The sequence below is a fragment of the Solanum verrucosum genome, unplaced genomic scaffold, assembly GCF_900185275.1.
Source record: "Solanum verrucosum unplaced genomic scaffold, falcon-dt-bn FXZP01000289.1, whole genome shotgun sequence".
Lineage (NCBI taxonomy): Eukaryota > Viridiplantae > Streptophyta > Magnoliopsida > Solanales > Solanaceae > Solanum > Solanum verrucosum.
In genome coordinates, this window is record NW_026020016.1 from 704,245 (window position 1) to 726,921 (window position 22,677).

The following is a 22,677-nucleotide window of genomic DNA, read 5'->3' on the forward strand; positions in this document are numbered from 1 at the left end:
GTATTTTCTCCCCTTTTTTTTTATCTCGAGATAGTCCTCTAACAATGGATTTCATTCCGCCCAGATTTAAGTTTAAAAAAAAGAAATTTTTTTGCTTGTTGTTTATAGCTTCTGGAGAGTGTGTATCATGGTTATAATGTTCTAAAAAGAGGGACTGAGACTAGCAGTAAGCTGCTGCCCAAAATACAAGTGCTCCAAAATCATTTCTTGTTCCCAACTTGTCACTATTGCTCATTTCATATAGTCATATTTGTTTGGTATGCTCATCTTTGTGGTTTAATCACTTCTTGGTACGTTAAACACATCTATCTCTTGATGTTATTTGAGCTTAAGAAAGGTTTATATTTGATGTTATTTATGTTCTTTGTTATCTGGGAAAGGGAAGTATATTTAAGTGGACAGGTGCTTTTGATTTTAAGTTCTGAATAGTTATGCTTGAGAGTTGTTTCATTTGTTCACTTTTTGTTTCGAATTCCCTTACTTGAATTTATTTTATCTTCTTTACCATCCCAAGTAAAAATAGTTATTTCTTATGTCATGAAAGTTTTTTCTTTGAATCGTACTAATATATTTCTTCTTTCTTTCGCTATATGCGAATGCCACTTGAGTCCATGGGGACTCCACTCCTATCCTTGCATTTCGGGGATTATGCTTCCCTTTATTGAGTCCAAAAATAGCCGATGAATAGGTTATAGGCAGTAGAACGAAAACACAAGGGCTGGAAACCCAGATACAAGCCTCCAAAAGTCCTAAGATGGACAATATACATTCAATATACGCTATATGCCGCTGTATACACTTATATACAGGTCAAAAACGCAAAATACAAGGCTAAGGTGAAATATAGGTGTTCGGAAGCAAGAGATACATGAAAAGAGCCTATGCACATGCTGATATACACTGATATACACCAGCTGTATACAAAAAAGGGGAATTGGATTAAGCCCAATAGTAGCAGCGAATTTGGCCCAAAAAGGGCCCAAATTCAATCTCCCTTACTCTTTAATTATTTAATTGTGATTATTTATTGTTTGTTGTTTAACTCTAACTTTATAATTCTAATTAGATTCCCCAAAAGATGAGTTATTTTTTGATATGTTGGTTTACTTTTAATTTTTTTTTTGTGTTCATTTATTTTACTAATAAGATCTTATATCATTAATTGAATTAAAACTCTTTGTTCTTAAAAAGAAGAGTTACTTAATGTTTTTCACTTAACACATTTTTAGTTCATCAAAAAATTATTTCAAGTTAAGGTTTCTCCCAAATAAACTTTAGAAAGCCTTTTTTCAATTAATTAAAATAAAATACTTACTTAGTCATTTTCTTAAAAAGGGTTAGTCAATTAATTTAAAATGATGTTCATGCGTTAATTTATTAAATTGGTCTAAATTGTTATTTCAAAATGAATTAAATAAATTCTAATTAATCTAGTTTTGTTAATATTCTAATCACTTGTATTTCGAGTCAAATGTTTCATTTTTGGGTCCCTTTCTCTAAAAAATAAATTAAAAATAAAAAATGCGTCATTTATTTAATTACTTTCTCAAAGTTAATCAAATATATTGTAAGTTATTATTTTTTTATGCTAAATCTTTATTTTTTATAAAAAATAGTCAAATATATTTTAGTCAAGTCACAGGTCAACCGCATGTTAGCGGACACTTCGAATGCTTAAACCCTTCTCGAAGTGTAAATTGAACCCCGAACCCTCTTTGGTATTTTCAAATAATTTTTTCTGTTTAAATCTTTGAAAATTATAAGTTTTCTTAATTTCTTTAAAAAATTAAGTGGCGACTCTTTTCTAAGTATTTTTCTTAAAATGTTTTATATTTAGAACATTTCAAAAAAGTGATTTTTCTATAGATAGGAAAATTACGACACAACAATTCATATAAAAGTTTTAAGGATAAAAAGTTCATTCTATAGGCCCACACTACAACCATAGATGGGTCCATAGGAATTTGACCCAAAATTTTGACTTTTAGTACTTTTTCTAAGAGTCAACAGTATGGGTTGTAGCTCTTTTTATGTCACAACCCGAACCTACACCCTGGGCGGGACCGACACTCGGAGACCATTGCTGGCCCCAAGCGAACCCTTGGCCTGCCTTTCTTAACTCAGCGAAAACTTATCTCAAAAGCATAACTCAATGCAATGAAAGGTTATAAAACAACCAATTGATAAAATCTGGCCAAAACGGCAACTTGAGTCTCAAAATAGAATATTTACATATATATACACAAAAGAGAGACTCAAACTAACTGACTGACTGACTGACTGTCTATTAAGCCTCTAAAATACTGAGATGGATGTTGGGACAGACCCCGCAACATCCTAATAAAACAAAACTTAAGAACATAAATAATTGAGTCCTCCGGAATGCAAAGAGGCTCACCACTGACTCTGGAGTGCTCAGCTGGATCAACGGTGTATTGGATGCTGATCCTGGGTACCTGCGTCTGCATCATAACAAGATGCAGGCCAACTGACATCAGTATATGGAATGTACGAGTATGCGAGCTAGAACGCTAAACAATAACTTAAGCTTGAAAAGAATACAAAAGAGAACTTACCTCGGCTCTATACAACTTACAAATAACTGAACTCAATATAAAGCAATGAGACACGTGCAATATATATAAAGCTTGCAAAACTATTTAAAACATGACGTAAAAATCATATTTATAATATCATGAAAATACCATGCTTCCTTTCGAAGTCTACTTGTGCAATGCATGAATGAAGTCCTATACCCCCATCCACACTAAGCAGAACTTCTCGATGAACCAAGCTCTTTCTACTGTGGGAGTTCTCTAACCGATAACCACCACTACATGCTTAAGTAGTGATACTTTTACCTCACGTTGCCCAAGGACCATCCTATATCTTGCCGTGATATAGGAAGCTAACTTTAACTTTTTGCTTAATAGATCCACTAGCTTAACTTTCGTGATCATCTAAAAAGTATGATCCGAGAAATCCCATGTTTGGCTACATGGCTCTTATGGAGAGTGGAGTTAATATGAACTCGTGTCCCCAATTCGGTGCTCAAAACTACTCCCAAAAATACTTTAGCTCATAAGTGTTTTAAACACATCTTTCTTTAGTTGAGATAATTACTCAAAACTTAGCCCAAAGGCTCTTGAAAACTCTTTTTAAAAGGAACAAATCAAAACCATATTTTAAATATGATCATTGATGACTCGGGATATTCATACTGCTTAAACATTGATGGTATATCTAGAGACCATACTGTTTAAACATTGATGACATACTCGATTTGTCATACTAATCATGTTTTAGAAACTCTTTTGCAAAATTCATCTTTTCTCAAAAAGAGATAGTACTCAAACTTCTCAAAACTCTTCTGGAAATCTCAGTTTCCTCTCATCTTAAATGTGAAAACATTTGTAAACTTCTTTGGGAAATACTTAGTTCCCTAATAACTTTTGAGAAATGCACTTGACTCTTGACTTATCTCGAAACTCTTGACTTAACTTGAAACTCGATACTCTTTACTTGACTTCTAACTTGAGACTTTTTACTTAGCTTAAAACTCTATACTATTTGCTTGACTTGAAACTCTAAACTTAACTTGAAACTTGAACCTTAAAATGAAGTTAAAACGTTCAATGAAGACTCTTGAAAACTTTGAAGACTTGTTTTGACTTACTTATTTCTAAGCTTGACTTCACTTGACTTGGAAACTAACTTCACTTGACTTTGAAACTAACTTCACTTGACTTGGAAACTAACTCTACTTGACTTGAAAACTAACTTTCCTTGAATTGGAATTATGAATTCAAGGTGTTTGATCACATGTTATGGAGGGATTCTTGATGTTTAGACGTACTTTGGAGTGTCGGAAACAACTATGAAACATAGGTATAATACCTAGGAACATGCATGAGAAAGTGGGGAAGGAATGGGAAAAATTTGGCGCTCTGCAAGGCGCGGGGCGCCAGACCTTGGAGCTCAGAGGATCTGCTGGGGCGCACTGCTAGGCGCGGCGCCCCATAGGGGAAACTTCAGAGCCCCTGCAGGGGCGCGCTGGCTGGCGCGACGCCCCAGCCCCTTTTTCCCCGAAATTCAACTTTCCTCTCTTGTTTCTCCATCTCTAAACCACCCTAACTTCACGGGTTTCAACTCCAACACTAAGGATCATAAAATCCCTCAACAAACAAGAGATTCAACTCAAAAACACAATCAAATCATGTACTAAACCAACAAGAACTTCCAACAACTTTAACAACACAAACCAACAACACCAACAACATGACCAATTTTTTCTCAAAAATAAAACGATTTTGGTGTATGGGGGAAAGGATCAACCCATCACTAAGAACTCACATACCTTGATAGGGATCACCCTCGACGAAATCCACGATGATCTCCTTGCTTGATCTTCCCTTTCTCCTCTTCTTCTCTTCTTTCTCTCTTATCTTCCCAAGCCCTAACTCTCACTCTTACTCTCACTCTTCAAAATGGGACAAAAATGATCCAAACATCAGTCTAACACCTCAATATAACCCAAAGAAATGATTAGGGAAAAGACCAAAATACCCTTAAAATTTCCGGACGGATCCCCTGCCGACTGCCCAACTTTCAAAGGGCATAACTTGCTCATACGAACTCGGAATCGAGCAAACTCCACGGAGTTGGAAAGATCATTCCAAGGGCTTTCCAGACATAACTGGAAATTCGCCTAAATCATTTTGAGATAGGAGTTATGACTGCTCAAAGTTGACCAAAAACTCACCTTTTTTTTCCATACTTAGCCAAATTTTCCAGATTTTTGAATTCTTTCCAAAAATGACTATTTCCAATTCAACTCTTCTTGGAACTCAATGTGCTACATCTAGGGACCTTAACTTAACACTCAAGAAATTTTTATTCCTCGGTAAAAGCTCACTCCACATGAAGGACGGCTCGAGTCTTAGTTCGAAAAATTCTCTGGGGTGTTACATTTTATGACTCGTAGAAGTGATTCGTAGGCTACTGACTCAAAAAATTGTGTTGTGGTAGTTTCTGGTAAGACCATCATAACTTTTTACTCCAAATTCAAAATGAGGCAAACTTGGTGGCGTTGGAAAGAGGACTCATAGTCCTTTAATTTGATAGGTCATGGGCCACATAATTCATTATGTACTGAGATGCATGATCATCTGAAGTTTACCTAAGTAGAATCTTACATCAAAACTTAATCGGTAAGGAAGCTTTCAACGTAACTTTGTGTCAGGTGATTCTAGTGACCTTAATTCATATCCAAAATCATTCTCACACTAAAGAATTAACTTTAACACCTAAGAACAATTTGCAAATCACCCGATACAACCTTATACGCAAATGAAGAATGATTTGGGTCTTAGCTGAGAAATTTTCTGGGTGTTCCAACTTTGATATAATTTATAAATATTTTCTTATACTTTTTCACAGCTTTGTGTTATTTTCTTGTAGCATATAACTTTTCATAGCACACACAACTCCAAATAGTGCTTGAAATGATAAATATTCCTTCATTCGTAATCAAAGATCTCAAATTCCTTATACTTAATTACGGAATGTCTATAATATGGATTGACATGAATAAGTGGTGGATCCAAAGCTTTAGTTACGAGTTTCCTGAAACCAATAGTCTTTGCTTATATCATTTATATATGTGTGTAGCAATAATGAAAATAAAGGTAATATATATTATTGCATGCCTTGCCTATATTTTATCTTTAAAGTTGTATATGTATTGCATATTTTAAATCAATTTTATGTTCTATTTTAAGTATATTGAATATCACTGATTATATTGTTATTATTGTTTAAATATATTGGACAAACAATCTAGTTTCTTTTATGTTGTAATATGTATAAACTCTGTGCTAATAAAAGCAAATAACTGAATATATTTGATTATTCTTCTACTCAGTCAATTCTATTGTATTGGATATTGCATCAACTTATCATGTTTTGGATATGAGACTAATGTGATGGTTTATATATAATAATATTTCAATGAAAAAAGTAATTATTGCTCCAGAAGTTCAAACATATGTGTATGCTCATGTAAATTACAGAATAGTTTGGAGCAAACAATTTCTTAATTAATTGACAGAACATGAATTCAGTAGAGTCAGGCATAACAAAATCAATTATTAAAAAGAAAATATAGTATTGCAAAAGAGAACAATAATAATATTATAACCGAAGTAAAAAAAAAAAAAGATAATAAATTAAATTGGAACAAGATAATATACGAGTAATTAAGAACAATCCTAGTAATTAGTCTTCTATTCTAATCTCCGACCTCTATATATATATATCTTCCTATCTAGAGTCATGTCCTCTGTAGGTTTCAACTGTGTCGTTAATTCCCTCTTTAGATCATTGATTAATCTCCTTATTTTGGCTATCCATTTATCACAGGTTGTAGTAAGCAAATGGCACTCTGAAATCCAATAATCACCAAAAGGATTATCATTAACCGTAGTAGAGATGTTGAACAATCCTAGTTATCTGTTGTAATCATACTTATAATTCTTTCAATTTGGAATTTAGAATGAATGAAAAATTGTATACTGATGCGTGCTATATATAACAAGTTGAAAAATTCGTCTTCAACTGAGAAAGGGATTCCTTTTCCTAATTGGAAGACAAACTTTGCAATAGAAAGGGTTAAACTTTAATTTAGAATTTAGAATGAATGATTAGAAAAATTGTATAATAATAGGTCCTATATATAACAAGTTGAAAAATTCCTTTTCCTAGATGTATTTGGAAGACAAATAATGTCACCGCCATTATACTCAACACACAATCCTAACCAAGTCTGGTATTAAGCGTTAGAAAAGTTTCCATATAGTAACTACCCCTAATTAATTTTTGGAAACTTTGGTAATCCTTTTTCAATACAAAAAACGCACAACTATATGTATATATTATACTTTTCCTTACTACCTTTATTCATACTTTTTCATTAATACAATATTCTTAGGGTTACTTGTTCATTATTACATTATTCTTACATCTTTAGAGATTAGCTATCTAGTTATGGTGATGTTTGATGTTGAGACATTGGAAAAAGACAACAAAATTCTTAGGGCCGCAATGCTAAAGAAGCGCTACGTATGCTAACGTGATAATGAAATCCCAAAAATAAGTTCTTGGCAAAGCATTTAATGAAAAAAATGGCTGCATTGTTGGAGCAGTTTGCAAAGAGAAAAAGTGAAGTTGCGGCGCATATTGCTATTGCTATTGCAAGGACAATTGATTTTGGAGATGGTCTTCCAGCAGAAAGAGATTTGATGTCCATTATCGGTGCTCCAAATCAATTGTAAATTGAAGAGCTTCTGCGTAGGAATACATCATCGGATTAATATTTGTAGAATAATATACGTAGTATATTCATTAGTTTATTTTTCTCATGTACTTATTTGTTGATGATAATGAGAAGTGAGTATATTTGATTCAACTGGATCGGAGACAATATATTTGACCTAACAGAAGTGAATAACTTGCCCAATCCTATGTACTCTTAATTAGAATATATAAGTATTATATGAGTATTATTATTTTCAAAATTTTATTGTGATTACTTGATTGAATTAGATTGTGTGGCTTTGGACATTGTTCGAAAATGGATGGCTCAAGTCTTGAATTGACTTTTTGGTTGAATTGAGGCAAGTGATTTCTAAACCTTGTAAAGCTAGTAGAATCGTGTATTTCCCTTCATTGTGTGTGTTGGGGACTAATGAGATTGAGGTAATGAGTTCAATTATTCCATTTGATTGATCTTAATGAATAAAAAGGGGATTAATGAAAAAGGCAACGTGTTGATCATAATGTCTGTGAATTGCCTTGTTGTGGATCCTAAATTTGTTGATTGATGAAATGTTTTGATGACATTATTGTGGACTTGAATTGCTTAAGTTGTTGTCTCTTCTTTATGGTGTGAAATTGCTTATTTACATTGTTTTTTTGCACCATAATGAGACATGTGATGATAAAGTCAAAGGGACATAATATATATATACACATCAAATGTATTTTTTTTAAAAATAATAAAATTTTAAAAATATAGGCATAATGATTGGTACCTGCCTGAAACTTATATCTTAGTGAAGTTATACAAAATAGAAGGCAAATTGATTGAAGAAGATGAAGATCTTGATTATTATTTAATGACCTTTACAAAGACTAATGACCTATATTTATACAACTTGTTTTTGACTAACTAACTTACCTAACCTTTTGTAACTAACTTCTTGAAAGTACTTCTAACTAACTTCTTGAAAGTACTTCTAACTAACTTTCAATACTCTCTTTCTTTTTAACTCTCTCAATACTCCCCCTCAAGCTAGATGGTACAAAAATGTCTAAGACCCCTAGCTTGGATAGTAGATAGTCATGTTGAGGCTTGTTGATACCTTTGGTTAGCATATCAGTTGGCTGATTTTATGTTGACACATAAGTAATCTTGATTAGTCCTTATTGAAGTTTTTCCCTAATGAAATGACAATCAATCTCAATGTGTTTCGTACGTTCATAATAGATAGGGTTAGAAGCCAATTGAATAGCAGACTTGTTGTCATCACTATATACTTGAACTGGTAACTAAACTTCAGTCTTTAACTCTTTCAACATTCCAACCAACCAAACTAACGTGGAAGCTAAGCTTATGTACTCAGCTTCTGCTGAGCTCCTTGACACAATGGTTTGCTTCTTAGCTTTCGAAGAGACCACAGACTCTCCAAGTTTAATCACATAGCCTCTAATAGACTTCCTTGTAATAGGGCAGGCTGCCTAATCTGCATTATAATAAGTTGTAATTTCATTACTACACTTACTAGATAGTAATATACCTTGTCCTGGCTACCTTTTAATGTATTTAACTACTCTAAGGGTTGCATCCATATGAGATTTCTTTGGTTGATGTAGGAACTGGCTCAAGTTTTGAACACTAAAAGAAATGTCAGGTCTTGTCATATTTAAATATAGTAGCTTCCTAATTAGTTTTTGATAGGCACTTTGATCTGTTAGAGGCTTCTCCTGATTTTGTCCAGTTTGATCATCATATTTGTTTGAAGTTAACTTTACATTTACATCCATAGGTGTTCCAACAGTCTTTGCTCCTGATAAACCAACTTCAGAAATAAGTTGAAGTGCATACTTCCTTTGATGCATGGCAACTCCACTGTTTGACCTTACAAACTCTAGTCCAAGAAAGAATTTCAACTCTCCTAGATCCTTCATCTTAAAACTTTGTTGTAAGGACCTTTTTGTTTCCTTTACTAGCTTCAAGCTACTTCCTGTTACTAAGATATCATCAACATACACCACAATTATTGTAGTTCCTTCAGTGGTCCTTCTTGTAAATAAGGAGTGATCATATTGACTCTGACTGAAACATAGCTTGTGTAGAACTTCTGCAAACTTTTGGTTCCATTGTCTTGGTGCTTGTTTAATCCCATACAATGACTTTTCCAGCCTGCATACCTTGTTCTTATTCTCCCCCTGACTGGAAAACCCCCGAGGCATAGACATATATATTTCATCCTCTAAATCACCATTTAGAAATGCATTGTATACATCCATTTGATGTATATGCCACCCCTTTGACACAGCTAATGATAGTATGGTTCTTACTGTGACCATTTTCACCAAAGGGGAAAAAGTTTCTTTATAATTTATACCCTCCTTTTGGCTGTAGCCCTTGGCTACAAGCCTTGCTTTGAACCTTTCTACTTCTCCAGTAGATTTGTATTTAATCTTATAAATCCACTTACATCTAATAGCAACATTCCCTTTAGGCAACTCTATTAGTTTCCAAGTGTTGTTGTCCTGCAATGCCTGGATTTCAACTTGCATTGATTCAATCCACTTAGGATCTTTATTGGCCTCAGCAAAGGAAGTAGGTTCTGTTAACACAGAAATTGCAGCAACAAAATCTTGATAATGTTTAGACAAGTGATTATATGCAACACACTCATCTATAGGATGCTTCACTTGTGTACCCATATTTAGAGGCATAAAATATTTCATCCAAACTGGTGGATGAACTCCTCTTGTAGATCTTCTATTCACCACCGGTTGAGAATCATGAGGTATAGAACCATGACCTTGAACTGTCTCTTCTACTGTATCTTGTTCACTTTTATCAGTCAAATTGTTGTTTACTTCTTTATCACACTGAACTTCTTGTACACACCTATGATCAACCTTTTCTTTGTCAATCATTTCATCATTTACAGGCTTACATCTTGTGTTCAGCATGTCATTATCCAAGTTATTAACAAATGGACCTTCTCTTCTTTCATCTACAGAAGTTATGAAAGAAAAGATTGACTCTCTGAATATCACATCTCTACTCACAAAAAAACTACCGGAGGCCAAATCTAACATGATATAGCCTTTCTGTGTTTCTGAGTATCCCATATGTACTGCAACCATTGTTCTGGATTCTAGTTTATCACTCTCAGTTAACACCTTAGCATAGCACAAACAACCTAACACTCTTAGATGAGATAGCATTGGCTTACTCCCATGCATCATTTCATATGGAGATTTACCTCCCAGAGTTCTGCTAGGCATCCTATTTATCAAGTAAGCAGCTGCAAGAACACAGTGACCACAATATGTTAAAGGAATTTAACCCTGAAACCTTAGAGCCCTAGTTACTTCTAAGAGATGCCTATACTTTCTTTCAACATCTCCGTTTTACTGTGAAGTATAAGGACATGATCTCTGATGAACTATACCTCTTTTCTTAAACAAAGTAGCACACACAGAGTTTATAAATTCAATTCCATTGTCAGACCTTACCATCCTTACCATTTTATCAGATTGTGTCTTAACAAATCTCAGAAAATAATCTAAAGCTACACGCACATCTGCTTTACTTTTTAACAAAAATAACCAAGTCATCCTTGAGAAATCATCAACAACTATAAGAAAGAACCTGTTACCATCAAAAAGTTGTTTGTTTGTATGGACCCCCCCCACATATCCAAATGAATCAAATAAAAAATTTGACTACTTTTAATACTACTAACTGAAAACACATTCCTGGTTTGTTTTGCACAAGGACAGACTGTACACTCACTTAACACTTTATTCACTACTTCTGAATTAACAGGAAAATTTTTACTCAAAATATGTGCTGCTCCATGTCCTAGCCTCTTGTGCCATACATTCACTTCTTTTGCTGATAACTGTTGTACCTCTGGCTTCTTAACAGGTACAGTAAATGACTTGTGCTTTAACTAATCTTATGCCAAGTTCCTTAGCAGCAAGTGTAACCCATTATCTTCTTTACCAACTTCCCTCACCTTGCCAGTGCAAAGCTCCTGAAACACACAAAAATGTGGGAAGAAAGTAACTGAACAATTCAACTCCTTGGTTACCTTACTTACTAATAGTAAATTGTATTTAAACTCTGGTATGTGATACACATTTGTAATCACACTTCTTGGAGATATGTGACATAACCCTGTATGAGACACATATGATACTTCTCCAGTTGGTAAGTATACAGGTTTTGGCTCTTTGATCTTAACAATAGACTCATCAGTAAGCATGTATATATTTGACACCATATGATTAGATGCTCCTGCATCTATGATCCAGGCCTGTTATTTTCAGAAACCAACAAAGCTTTACCTGCAGTATTAGCCTGAGTTTCATGAGCATGAGTTGTATCTTCTGATTTTGACCCACATCCTTGATTATGCTTTAGCATTTGCAGAATTTGATGATACTGATCTTTAGTGAAATTGCACCCTTGCAACTGATTTGAACATTCCTCTATATTGCTCATATGGTTCTTCACAGGCACATTAGTATTATCTCCATAGTTGAAAGATACTTCATCAGACACATTCTCATAACTGCTCTATTTCATGTACTGTTACTCACTTTTCTTTTAGACTTGAAATCTGCAGGATACTCAATCAGCTTATAACATTGGTCCTTAGTGTGTCCCTTGCATTTGCAAAAGTCACACACAACTGAAAAATTCTTCTTGAATTTGTTAAACCCTTGTGCACTAGGACCTCCTCCAGTTCTTAAATACATTGCCAGAGGATCCACTCCAGAACCACTTATAGAACTTAACCTTATACTCGACCTACTAGATGTCATCTTTTGACATTCATCACTTACTATCATAGCATATGCTTGATTCACTGGAAGAATGAGACTCATCAACAAGATCTGACTTCTAGCCTGTCCAAACGACTCATTCAGTCCCATCAAGAACTAATACAACTTTTGTCTATTTAGATGATCCACAAACCCTCTTGCTTTTTCACAATTACATCCAGGAGGTGACACCAAGGCCTCAAATTCATCCCACAGAGTTTTAAGCTTTGTAAAATATGCAGACACAGAATCAGTGCCCTGTTGTAATGTTGTTATTTCTTTGTGTAGACTAAAGGTCCTTGATCCATCTAACTGATCAAACCTTTCCTTTAAGTCATTCCACACACTCTGAGCTGATGATGCAAATGCAACTCCTCCTAACAAGCTTTTAGACACTGAATTTAGAAGCCATGAGAGAACAATGGCATTAACCCTTTCCCACTGACCTCTTAGTTCTGCACTCACATCATCTTGTTTATAAGATCCATCTACCAAACCAATTTTGTTTCTTCCAAGTAATGCCAACTTAATTGACCTACTCCACAAGGCATAGTTCTCGATTCCTATAAGTTGGAATGAGATCAGATTCACACCGCTGATATCAGCAGGACTCAAGAACAAATGATGATTATAATCAACCCCTTGACTCATCGACATAGCTGGAATGGAGCTTGGATTTCCAGAAATTCCACCAACACTACTGGTTCCTATAGTTTGTTCACCAGTTACCCCTTGAGTCATGTTTGTAATCTTTTTTCTTCTTCAAATTGATTTCCGGAAGCTAAACAGAATTATCAAGACGAACAGAATTCTGTAGATGAAACAAAATTCTCCAGATTCTGATCTTCAAACGTAATACACTGATGACTTCTTTAAACTTTTATCACCCGCTCGGATACCATGAAGTTATACAAAATAGAAGGCAAATTGATTGAAGAAGATGAAGATCTTGATTATTATTTAATGACCTTTACAAAGACTAATGACTTGTATTTATACAACTTGTTTTTGACTAACTTACCTAACCTTTTGTAACTAACTTCTTGAAAGTCCTTCTAACTAACTTCTTGAAAGTACTTCTACCTAACTTTAAATACTCTCTTTCTTTTTAACCCTCTCAATACTTAGTCTCATTCAAAGAGGATCCATATTTCTTCCTAAGTTTTTAGATATTGACAACGGTATTGGATATATGTGTAATTTGGAGCAAACATGCTAAAACATAAACTATTTAATAATTAATTGACAGAACATCGATAGAGTCGAGCATAACAAAATCAAGGAAAATACAATAAGACAGAGAACAGTAATAATATATAGTATTATAATCGAAACAATGAAAACAATAGGTACTAAAAATAAAATCGGAGAACAAGATAGTATGTGAGTAACTAAGAACAACCCTGATAAGGGAATCAAACACTACTCAACTACCTACTAATTAACCTTCTATCCCAATCTTCAATCTCCACATATATCTTCCTATCTAGAGTCATGTTCGCTATAAGCTGCAAATGTGTCTTTCTTTCCTTTGATTGATCTCCTTATTTTGGTTTTCCATTCCTTAGAAGTTGTAGTAAACAAATCACGCTCTGAAATCCAATTATCACCAAAAAGATTATCATTAACAGTACTAGAGAGTCTAATCAAGTGTTCTTCATTCTCAGGAGTGCTAATTGCATTCTGAATAAAAGGATGATTAATTAGTTCATCGACACTCAATAATCTACCTGTAAAATCACAAAACAAACATTCCGTCACAAAACCTTTAGCCATGTTAGAAACATCAGTTCGTATAAACTCTTCATCAGGCATATCAAGACCACATATCTGACGTTTATATTTGTTAATCTGTCCCACATACCACGTGGGCTTCCCGGTGAGAATCTTTGCGACAACGCACCCTACAGAACAAATATCAAAAATCTGATGCTTGCAACTTGTTTCTTCTTTGGCAGATCCAAAATCAGCAATTTTTACCAACTTATTGTTCGGATAAATAAGTATATTGGTCAATTTTATATCCCCGTGGATATAACCTTTCTTATGAATGTGACCGATACCCTTCAAGAGTTGATAAGCATAGAGTGCTGCCATTTGTTCTGAAATTTTTCCATTAAAAAGTATAAAATCTAGTAAAGTGCCACTAGGGGCGCATTCAAGCAAGAGATTATACGTCCACTTTGCATATTCGACGCTCTCGTCTTCCCCAAAACATCGAACGATATAAGGCGAACCTTTTAATTGGTTCAAAATTTTTCCTTCTTCTCGTAGCACAGAGTACTCATCCGATCCAATTTGTGCAGATTTGACAGCTACAGCTTGGGAATAATTGTTGGCAGAAGAATGTGTTGCCAAATATACAGGGCCATTTAATCCAACCCCAAGAACATACTGTTTAATCCAACGCTTATCTGTTGTAATCATACTTATAATGAATGAATGAATGAATGAATGATGAGAAAAATAGGTGGTATATATAACAAGTTGAAAAATCCGTTTCCAACTCACAAAGGGATTCAGAGAACAATAAAAGTTGAAAAATCCGTTTCCAACTGAGAAAGGTATTCGTAATTGGAACACAAATTTGCAATTCTTACTTTTGAATAGAGGCAAAGAAGCCATGATGTATACAACTACTAATTGTATCTCGTACGATATCATTGATTTCATACTTGAAAGAAAATCCCAGAGCTCTCAATTTCTTTGATGAAATCTCTGAGGGGATTACTGAATCATGTCCTCCGTCATGATCTTGCCTGTAAATACAGAGAATTAGACTATAAACTTCATGTGGACTATTTAAGTACGTAGAAATCGATGGATGGATAACCTCTCTATAGCAGGGTAAGGATACTCTTTTTTAAGGTGATCGATAACTTCAGACATTGCCCAACTCCGAGCACAACATATATATCGTCCTTCTGCTTTAATATTCTCCATGAGGAATATGTGGGCACGACATATATCCTCTATATGAGCTAATGCTATTGATCCCATTCTTGTGTTCACAGCAGTCAGTATAGCTGACAGTTCAGGATCACCTATAAAATTAAAGGACGTGTTTTTATGTGTTACAAATATTGTTGGTGCATATTTAGTGCGTTTCTTAACAAATATATATGAAGTTTAGACCAAAGTTATTGAGTTCTGTCAAACCTGTTATTGGTGACAAGAGAACTCGAATGCTTGATGGAACTGTTGGAGTGAGGAATGGACCAGCTATAGTTGGTGTTATTGTTGAAACCAAATCAATGCCATTTTCTTTTGCAAACTGAAATGCTGCATCCTCTGTCAAAACCTTTAGTAGTACATAAACCTATAAAAGTGCATTATAAAATAATCGATAAATAACGTAAAATGATAGTAGTACTTTTGACATATGTTGTGCAAAAAATGTTGTCAGATCCTTCAAATAATGCATTACTTTTTAAGGATCCGGTAGACGTATAGGAAAAGAGAATTACCCAACCACTTGGTTTTGTGTTCTTAACATGTTGGATAGGTATTTTGCAAGATTCATCGACAAAAGGTCTCCATTTCCCAAAGTTGTCTCTGGCTGTGATTGTGCTGATTGATGATGTGAAAACAACTTTTTTTACAGAATTGGATTTCAAGCAGGATTTCAGAACATTCAAGGTCCCCTGGATTGCTGGCTCTATCATATTTTCTTGAACATAGCTCTCTTCAAGTTAAAATAAGCCAAAAAATTACTTTCTTTAGTTAAGGGAAAAAGGGTCAAATAATATAGGAGTAAATTTGAAACTAATGATTTAGATAAGCATATATATATTTACCAACATTTTCTGTGGCTTGTGGGCAGAATTCCATGGGTGCAGCAACATGGAATAGTCCAGTGCAACCTCTCATTGCTTCATCAAAGCTTCCTTCTTCTCTTAAATCAGCTTTGAACAATCTTAGCATCTCACTGCCCTCACCCAACTTCAATAGATGTGATGACTTCTCTGTAAAATTCAACCTAAATATTACCTTTTCACTCAGGCCCTTATAAGTTGAGAGTAAAGGCAGAGACGAAGTCAGGATTTGAATAGAGATGACACCATTGCTTTAAAGGAAAACCTTCTAAGCTCAAACTCGCAGTAATGCGAGATACAGTTACAATTTCAATCAACGCACCAAATGAGTTTTGATTATGAGAGCACATAATTAAATATATTAAGCGTAAACGACTATCTATCTATCTATGTATCTATCTATCTATCTATCTATATATATATATATATATAGTTATCAAATGCATGTGCACCCTCACATCACCAAATGGATCCGCCTCTAAGTACAAGGTAGTTTGGAGAGTTATGAAGGTATATCATAATACCTAAATATTGTGTTTGGAAAATTGTAGGGACGTTCATAGGAATGGAAGAGGTTGTTTGCAACAAATTTGTAATGTTTAGAAAAAATTTGATAATATATAGTCGAACATGACTTAACTTCACATAAACATATCTCTTAGTGTTTAAAATATTGATCTATATGAGTTATATGTGTCAAATTAAAGTTCTTGAATTCTAGTTTCCAAAGCTTGAAATTATTCTTCATTTCGACTTTCTTACAAAATACTATGAGTATTTTATTGAAGGTTATCTTATTAGAATAATTATAGACCACAAACACGAGCTGGAGTATGGATGAATTTATAGTTTTTAGCTTATTTATCTTTTTTATTTAAAAATAAATTCTTAAAAACAGGTTTTATTCTATCCAAACATTATAAAAGTGATTAAAAATTATGTTACTTTAAACATACTTAAAATAAATCAATTCAAACATATTCTTAAATTATTGAACCGAATTTTGACATGTTTAACATGTATGTAAGAAAATTTAATACACACACTACTGCTACATACTGTTTATCTAGATCAATATTGGCATGCTACTTTACTAGAGAATTCACAGGTCCCACCAATATCTCGTGAAGTACTAGCATATGTTAAAGTAAGTAAATTTTCACATAGCTCGAGAAAAATTACGAGCTTTAGCGGGCGTTTGATTATATTTTATTGTTAGATTTGAAAAAAAAAAAAATTAAGGTAAAAGATAATATTTAAAAATTGACAATTTGAAGTTCAATTTCAGAGAACCGTAAAAATAGGTCGGAAACTATATATTAGGTCGTAAACAATGTCTTTGCCCCAAGTTTTTTTGTATAATAGGTCGTAAACTATGTCTTTGTCCACCTAACTTAAAAATTTTAATTATATACGGTACGAAAAAAAATTATATACACTATCAACATGAAGTTATGCTTGTTTATTTTGGGGGCAAAGGCGGTGGAGCCAAAAAGTAAGGTTAATGCTTCGAAATTCTTATTTTGTTTAAAAAGCTATTAAGTTATAATTAATAATTTATACATATTTAATAAATTTCTAATTATAAATTCAGAATCTAAATTTCATCGAATGTGTAATCAACACACTGATTGGGGTTTGGTGTGTGTGGGGGAGGGGGTCATTAGTTTGGAAAGAAGGATCAATATGGGTTGTGGTGCAATAGTGGGACTGCTTCATCCATGATCAAAGATTTCAGGTTCGAGCCCTGGAAATGAAAAAGATCTTGTTGGGAGCGTCACTCTCGAATGGACTTAGCAATGCGCAATTCGAATTTAGTCAGAACTTCAATATGGACTTCCGAACACCGAACAGAAAACAAAAAAATTCAGAAAGAATGAAGGATAAAGAAAATGAACCAGGATGGCGCACAGCAGCATGGACCTTGTAGCCCATTTGAAGGAGTGATTTAATGAGCCATGTGCCTATGAAGCCTGTCCCTCCTGTTACACAATAACTCTTATTCTCCTCCATGCTAATTTCTTCTTGCACTATTCAATAAAAGAAAGCACTACTATTTTTAGCTTGATTTCAAGAGAGGAGTGGTTAACTAGTAGCATTCAAGTTTGGGTAAAAAAACAAACAAATGTGGAGATGATAACTTTTGTAACCAGTGATTCCTCCTTGGTTGTCTTTATATGACTTTTCTATTTATTCAGGAGATAAACAAACAATATTTGTCTGTCCATTCTTGGAAAGCCCCCATTCACTTCACCATTTCTCTCTCCGTTCATATTTTATTAAGGTTGAACCTATCGGTAGCCCTCTAAAGTTGGTATTAATTTTCACTTATATATTTTAACTAGATTTTGTTTATTTTAAACACCTTATGTTGAGTCTCGTTATGTCATTTTGATATTTTTTGCTGACTTGACATATTGTGTGTGTTGCACCCATTTTGAGCGTGAGGGGTTTTTTTTTAAAAATAAATCCTTCTTCTTCTTCACTTTTTAGCCCTACCACTTGTTCCACCTTCCACCATGAAAAATCATGATAAAAAATCTTACAAAATATGAAAAAATAAAATATAAAAATCATCACATTAATTTTGAAAAGATTTTTTAGAACAAGACACACATTTGTTTTTCAAAAAAATAGAAGATGAATGTCATATATGATTTTAAAAAAAAAAAAGAAAAAAAACCTAAAATCTAATGATTTAAAAAAAAAAAAAAAAAAAAAAAATTGGAAGAAGAACCAAAAAATGGTTGTAGGGTTGGGGAGGCAAAAGGGACGTAAGGCAGATGGGGTAAGGGTGGGGTGATGTAAGGTGGTGTGGGATGGTAGAAAATAGGTAATTTTATTTATTTATTTTTGCTGAAAAATTAGTTGTTTTTTAATAATTTATTTTAAAATTATTATTTGTACACTCAAATGTCACGCATGCCAACTTTTAATTAGTCATCATGTCATGTCATCCGCAAGTGTATTACACAAACTTTGTAATTTTAGCTGATTGTCAAAAAGGTGTCAAAATGACACAGCGGACCCCTACTTGAGGTGTTTAAAATGAGCAAAGCCTATTTGAGGTGTCTAAATGAAAATTGGTGTCAACTTTAGGGGGCAGCCAATGGGCTTAGCCTTTTATTAAAAGTGTTACTCCCACCCTCTTATTTTATACAAACAAGATCGTGTTTAACTGGACACAAAGTTATCGACAAGTTAGGAATATTGTGAGCTGTGAGATGTTATTTATGAGGGTCCTTATATGCCAATTATAGAAGTAAAAGATGGGGATGTCATAAGGGTTGTTCTCAAAACCCAACAGCAATAAAGTGAAGTTGAGAAAAATCACAAAGCTAGGAAGCTCTTAATGTGTGGAATTGGAGCAAATGAATATGATCTGATTTCATCTTGTGAATTAGCCAAGGAAATCTGGAATCGCTTGAGAATAGTGTACGAAGGTACTAAGCAAACAAAGAAATCTAAGTTAGATCTCTTAACTACTCAGTTTGAAAGCTTCACCTTGGAAGAAGGTGAATCTATTCATAAAATGCGTACTAGATTCTCCACCATTACAAATGGGCTCATGTTCCTAGAAGAGCATGTCACTGCATGGAAGCAGGTTACTAAAATATTAGAGATTCTTCCTAGATCTTGGATTGACAAACTTGATATGGTCTATGAGGCAGAAGATCTTGAAGTACTGTCAAATGCTCTATTTGAACATCTTCAAGTTCATGAGATGGACAGAAGAAAAGACAGTCTCACTCTCAAAGGCAAAAACAAAGAAGGGACCAGATCCGTGACAAGTCAAGCCAAAGAGAAATTGCCGATTATGGGGTGAAGAAAGCTCTGACAGCCTGGGGAAGTACCTCAAGTGATTCAGATGATTCTGAGCACTCTGATGTTGCTTTCATGGCAAAATTTGATGATGAAGAAGCTGAAGAAGAGGTAATCCTTTTTTATCTTAAACAAAACTTGCATGTTACTCTGTTAAGAAGTTGAGGAATCTAGCAGCTGCTTTGATTGACTCAATCACTGAGTTAACTACTGAAAAGGATTTGATAAATAACAATCTAGATGTGTTTTATGATGAAAAATAACCTTGGCTTCGCAAATATCTGTAATGGAAGAACAACTGATGATTCTGGAATCTGAAAATCTAGAACTCAAGAAAAAATTAGTGAAGTTGAGTAAGAACTATCCCAGAGGAAAGGCTGAATCTAGTAGTTCACAACTCAACCTGGAAACTAGCTTGAATACTGCTAAAATGAAACTAGCCATAGCTTTGGAGAGAAATGATCAGTTAGAAAGGAACCTGGTTCGTGTCAAAGAAGAACTGAATAAATCTCTCAAATGGACCACATTTTCAAAAATGCTTACCAATCTTACTAGTTAGGGTCAAAATGATGGGAAGGGGTTTGGAAATTCAAGCATAAGTCCTTCTTATAATCCCCATAGCAAAATGTGTCTGTGTCTGACAATTTGTTGTGTTTTTATTGTGGTCGTAATAATCATTTGAAGAAGGACTGTCCAACTTGGAAAAGGAATCAAGATAACCTCTCAAACTATTCCAAACAGAGGAACAGGCAGAAGAAGGGACCTGGTTAGCAGAGGAACAGGCAGAAGAAGGGACCTGGCCGTGCTTCTGGTCCTAAGTTCAAGAAAATAAGTATGCCTCACTAGACAAAGAATTCTCTTATCACTCATTTATCTGCTTACTGGGAACTCCGACTAAAATGGGTTCGCAAGGCTATCAAGTGACATGGTATGCAGGTGAGATGAAGTAGCAACAGTCAATGTCGGTTCATGAATGGCGGATGCTCAAAGCACGTGACTGGAAAACTGAAAACTTTCTCTCTCTCAAGGCAGTGAAAATCACGACATGTACTCACAGGGAAGCTTTTTAAAATAGTCACTACAATAAAAGTGTGAATTACATGGAATTAGTATAAAAATTTGCGGGAAAATAAGTTTCCTGCAGATTTTCATACTAATCCCCAGAAAAATCCCCATGTAATTCACACTTCTTTGTAGTGACTGTTTTAAAAAGCTTTCCAGTTATTGCATATTTTATTGTTGCTTTATCTTGAGTTAAGTACCTAGAATTGAGTATCTTATCGTTGAGTTGAACCCTATTGTCTCTGAGTTGAGTTGAACTATGTTTCAGAGAGTTGAGTCTCTTATTATTGAGTTGAGCCCTATTTTCTCTTAGTTAAGTTGAATTATGTTTCTTTGAGTTGGCTTGAGTTGAGTTGAGTGAGTTGAGAAGAGGTAAGTACGTTTCTTTTCCATCAGTTCAAGCTTATGTTTATGCTTTAAAATTCTCCTTACATGCTCGTACATTCCATGTACTGACACAATTTGGCCTGCATCGTTTCATGATGTAGACACATGTAGCTAGGGTCATCAACAGGCGCTTCATTGATACCACTTGCAATTTGAATTAGCTATGGTGAGCCTCATTGCTTCCGGAGGATTTCATTTACTTTCAGTTTTGTCAGGATGTTGTGGGTCTTGTCCCGACTTCCATCTTTGTCATTTAAAGGCTTCATAAATAGACAATAGAGTTTGAGAAGTCTGTTTCATTTATTTTGTTAAATGTTTTAAAGACTTGAGTTACCTATTTCTGGCTAGTTGAATATATTATTATATTCAGAGTTAATCATTTGAGTTAAAGCTTGTATTTGAGTTCAATGAATTTTATTCAGTTTTAAGATTTGTATGCTTGAGTTAGTCTTCCGCTTGTAGTCAGCCAGGATGAGGATTCGCGTGGGGACCAGCAATGGTTCTTGAGTGTCGGTCACGTTCAGGGTGTAGGCTCGGATTGTGACAGTAGCATATTGTATTATTTTAATGAATACAATATTTGGATAGATTGTATCGTTCTACGTCGTTACATAATGTGCACTTCAACAATTTACATGATAAACCTATAAGAAAAATAGAATGCGAGGTAGAGCTACTGTGAAAATATATAATAAAAGATGAAATATGATTATTAAATGTTAAATTTTTTAAAAGATATAAAACATAAGTTTAATTTATACATAATTTTTCAAGTATTAAGAATCACCAACCCTTTATTTTATGTATTTTCAAATATATACTTTATTAAATAGTTAACTTCAACTTCAAGGATCAAAATCGCACACCTTAAATAATTGAAGGTTAAATATGTATAGTCCAATAACACAAAAACTAAAAATTTGTATTATGCAATAATATAAGATTAAAAATCACTATTTTAATAAATAAAGATAAAATAAAACAAGAATATCAAGATAACAATGCAAACATCATATATATATATAAAAGAGAAGGCCCGCCACAAACCAAAATTCCCTTTTAATTTATTTATTTCTAAAACTAGTCTTCTCCTTTCATGAAAAGTTGCGACATTTATGAAAAATTGTGACTTTTATGAAAAGTTGCGACTTTAATGAATAGTTGCGATTTTTATGAAAAAATGTGACTATTATGAAAAGTTACAACTTTAATGAAGAGTTGCGACGTTTATGAAAAGTTGTAACTTTTATGAAAGATTGTGACTTTTCCGAAGGGTTGCAACTTTTCCAAATAGTTGTAACATTTCTGATAAGGCACAATAAACATTTGTTCACACTACCTTTTGTTGTCTATAAATAGAGGGATTTCCTCTTATTTTAAAACAACGAAAATTCTAAACCTCCTCTTCTTCTTCTTCTTCTTCTTCTTCTTCTTCTTCTTCTTCACAATTAAATATTTA

General features: G+C 34.0%; 2 protein-coding genes across 2 annotated transcripts; both read right to left on the reverse strand.

Moving 5' to 3' along the window:
• Positions 1-13,614: 13,614 nt before the first annotated feature.
• On the reverse strand, positions 13,615-14,559 carry LOC125820941 (mitogen-activated protein kinase kinase kinase 20-like). Its single transcript, XM_049500364.1, has one exon. The coding sequence runs from the start codon at positions 14,557-14,559 to the stop codon at positions 13,615-13,617; it is 945 nt and encodes a 314-aa protein (XP_049356321.1).
• Positions 14,560-14,613: 54 nt separating this feature from the next.
• Positions 14,614-17,960, reverse strand: LOC125820887 (putative anthocyanidin reductase). The gene is made up of 6 exons (XM_049500312.1): positions 17,846-17,960; positions 15,930-16,097; positions 15,600-15,817; positions 15,292-15,451; positions 14,966-15,176; positions 14,614-14,891 (listed from the first exon to the last, which is right to left on the reverse strand). The coding sequence occupies exons 1-6, from the start codon at positions 17,958-17,960 to the stop codon at positions 14,729-14,731; spliced, it is 1,035 nt and encodes a 344-aa protein (XP_049356269.1). The 3' UTR covers positions 14,614-14,728.
• Positions 17,961-22,677: the final 4,717 nt, after the last annotated feature.

Coding starts and splice junctions, on each gene's coding strand:
- LOC125820941 (XM_049500364.1), bottom strand. CDS start 14,559: ATGATTACAACAGATAAGCGTTGGATTAAACAGTATGTTCTTGGGGTT.
- LOC125820887 (XM_049500312.1), bottom strand. CDS start 17,960: ATGGAGGAGAATAAGAGTTATTGTGTAACAGGAGGGACAGGCTTCATA. Junction 16,098..17,845: donor TGCTGCTGTGCGCCATCCTG/GTTCATTTTCTT, acceptor TGAATTTTACAG/AGAAGTCATCACATCTATTG. Junction 14,892..14,965: donor CCTTACCCTGCTATAGAGAG/GTTATCCATCCA, acceptor CTGTATTTACAG/GCAAGATCATGACGGAGGAC.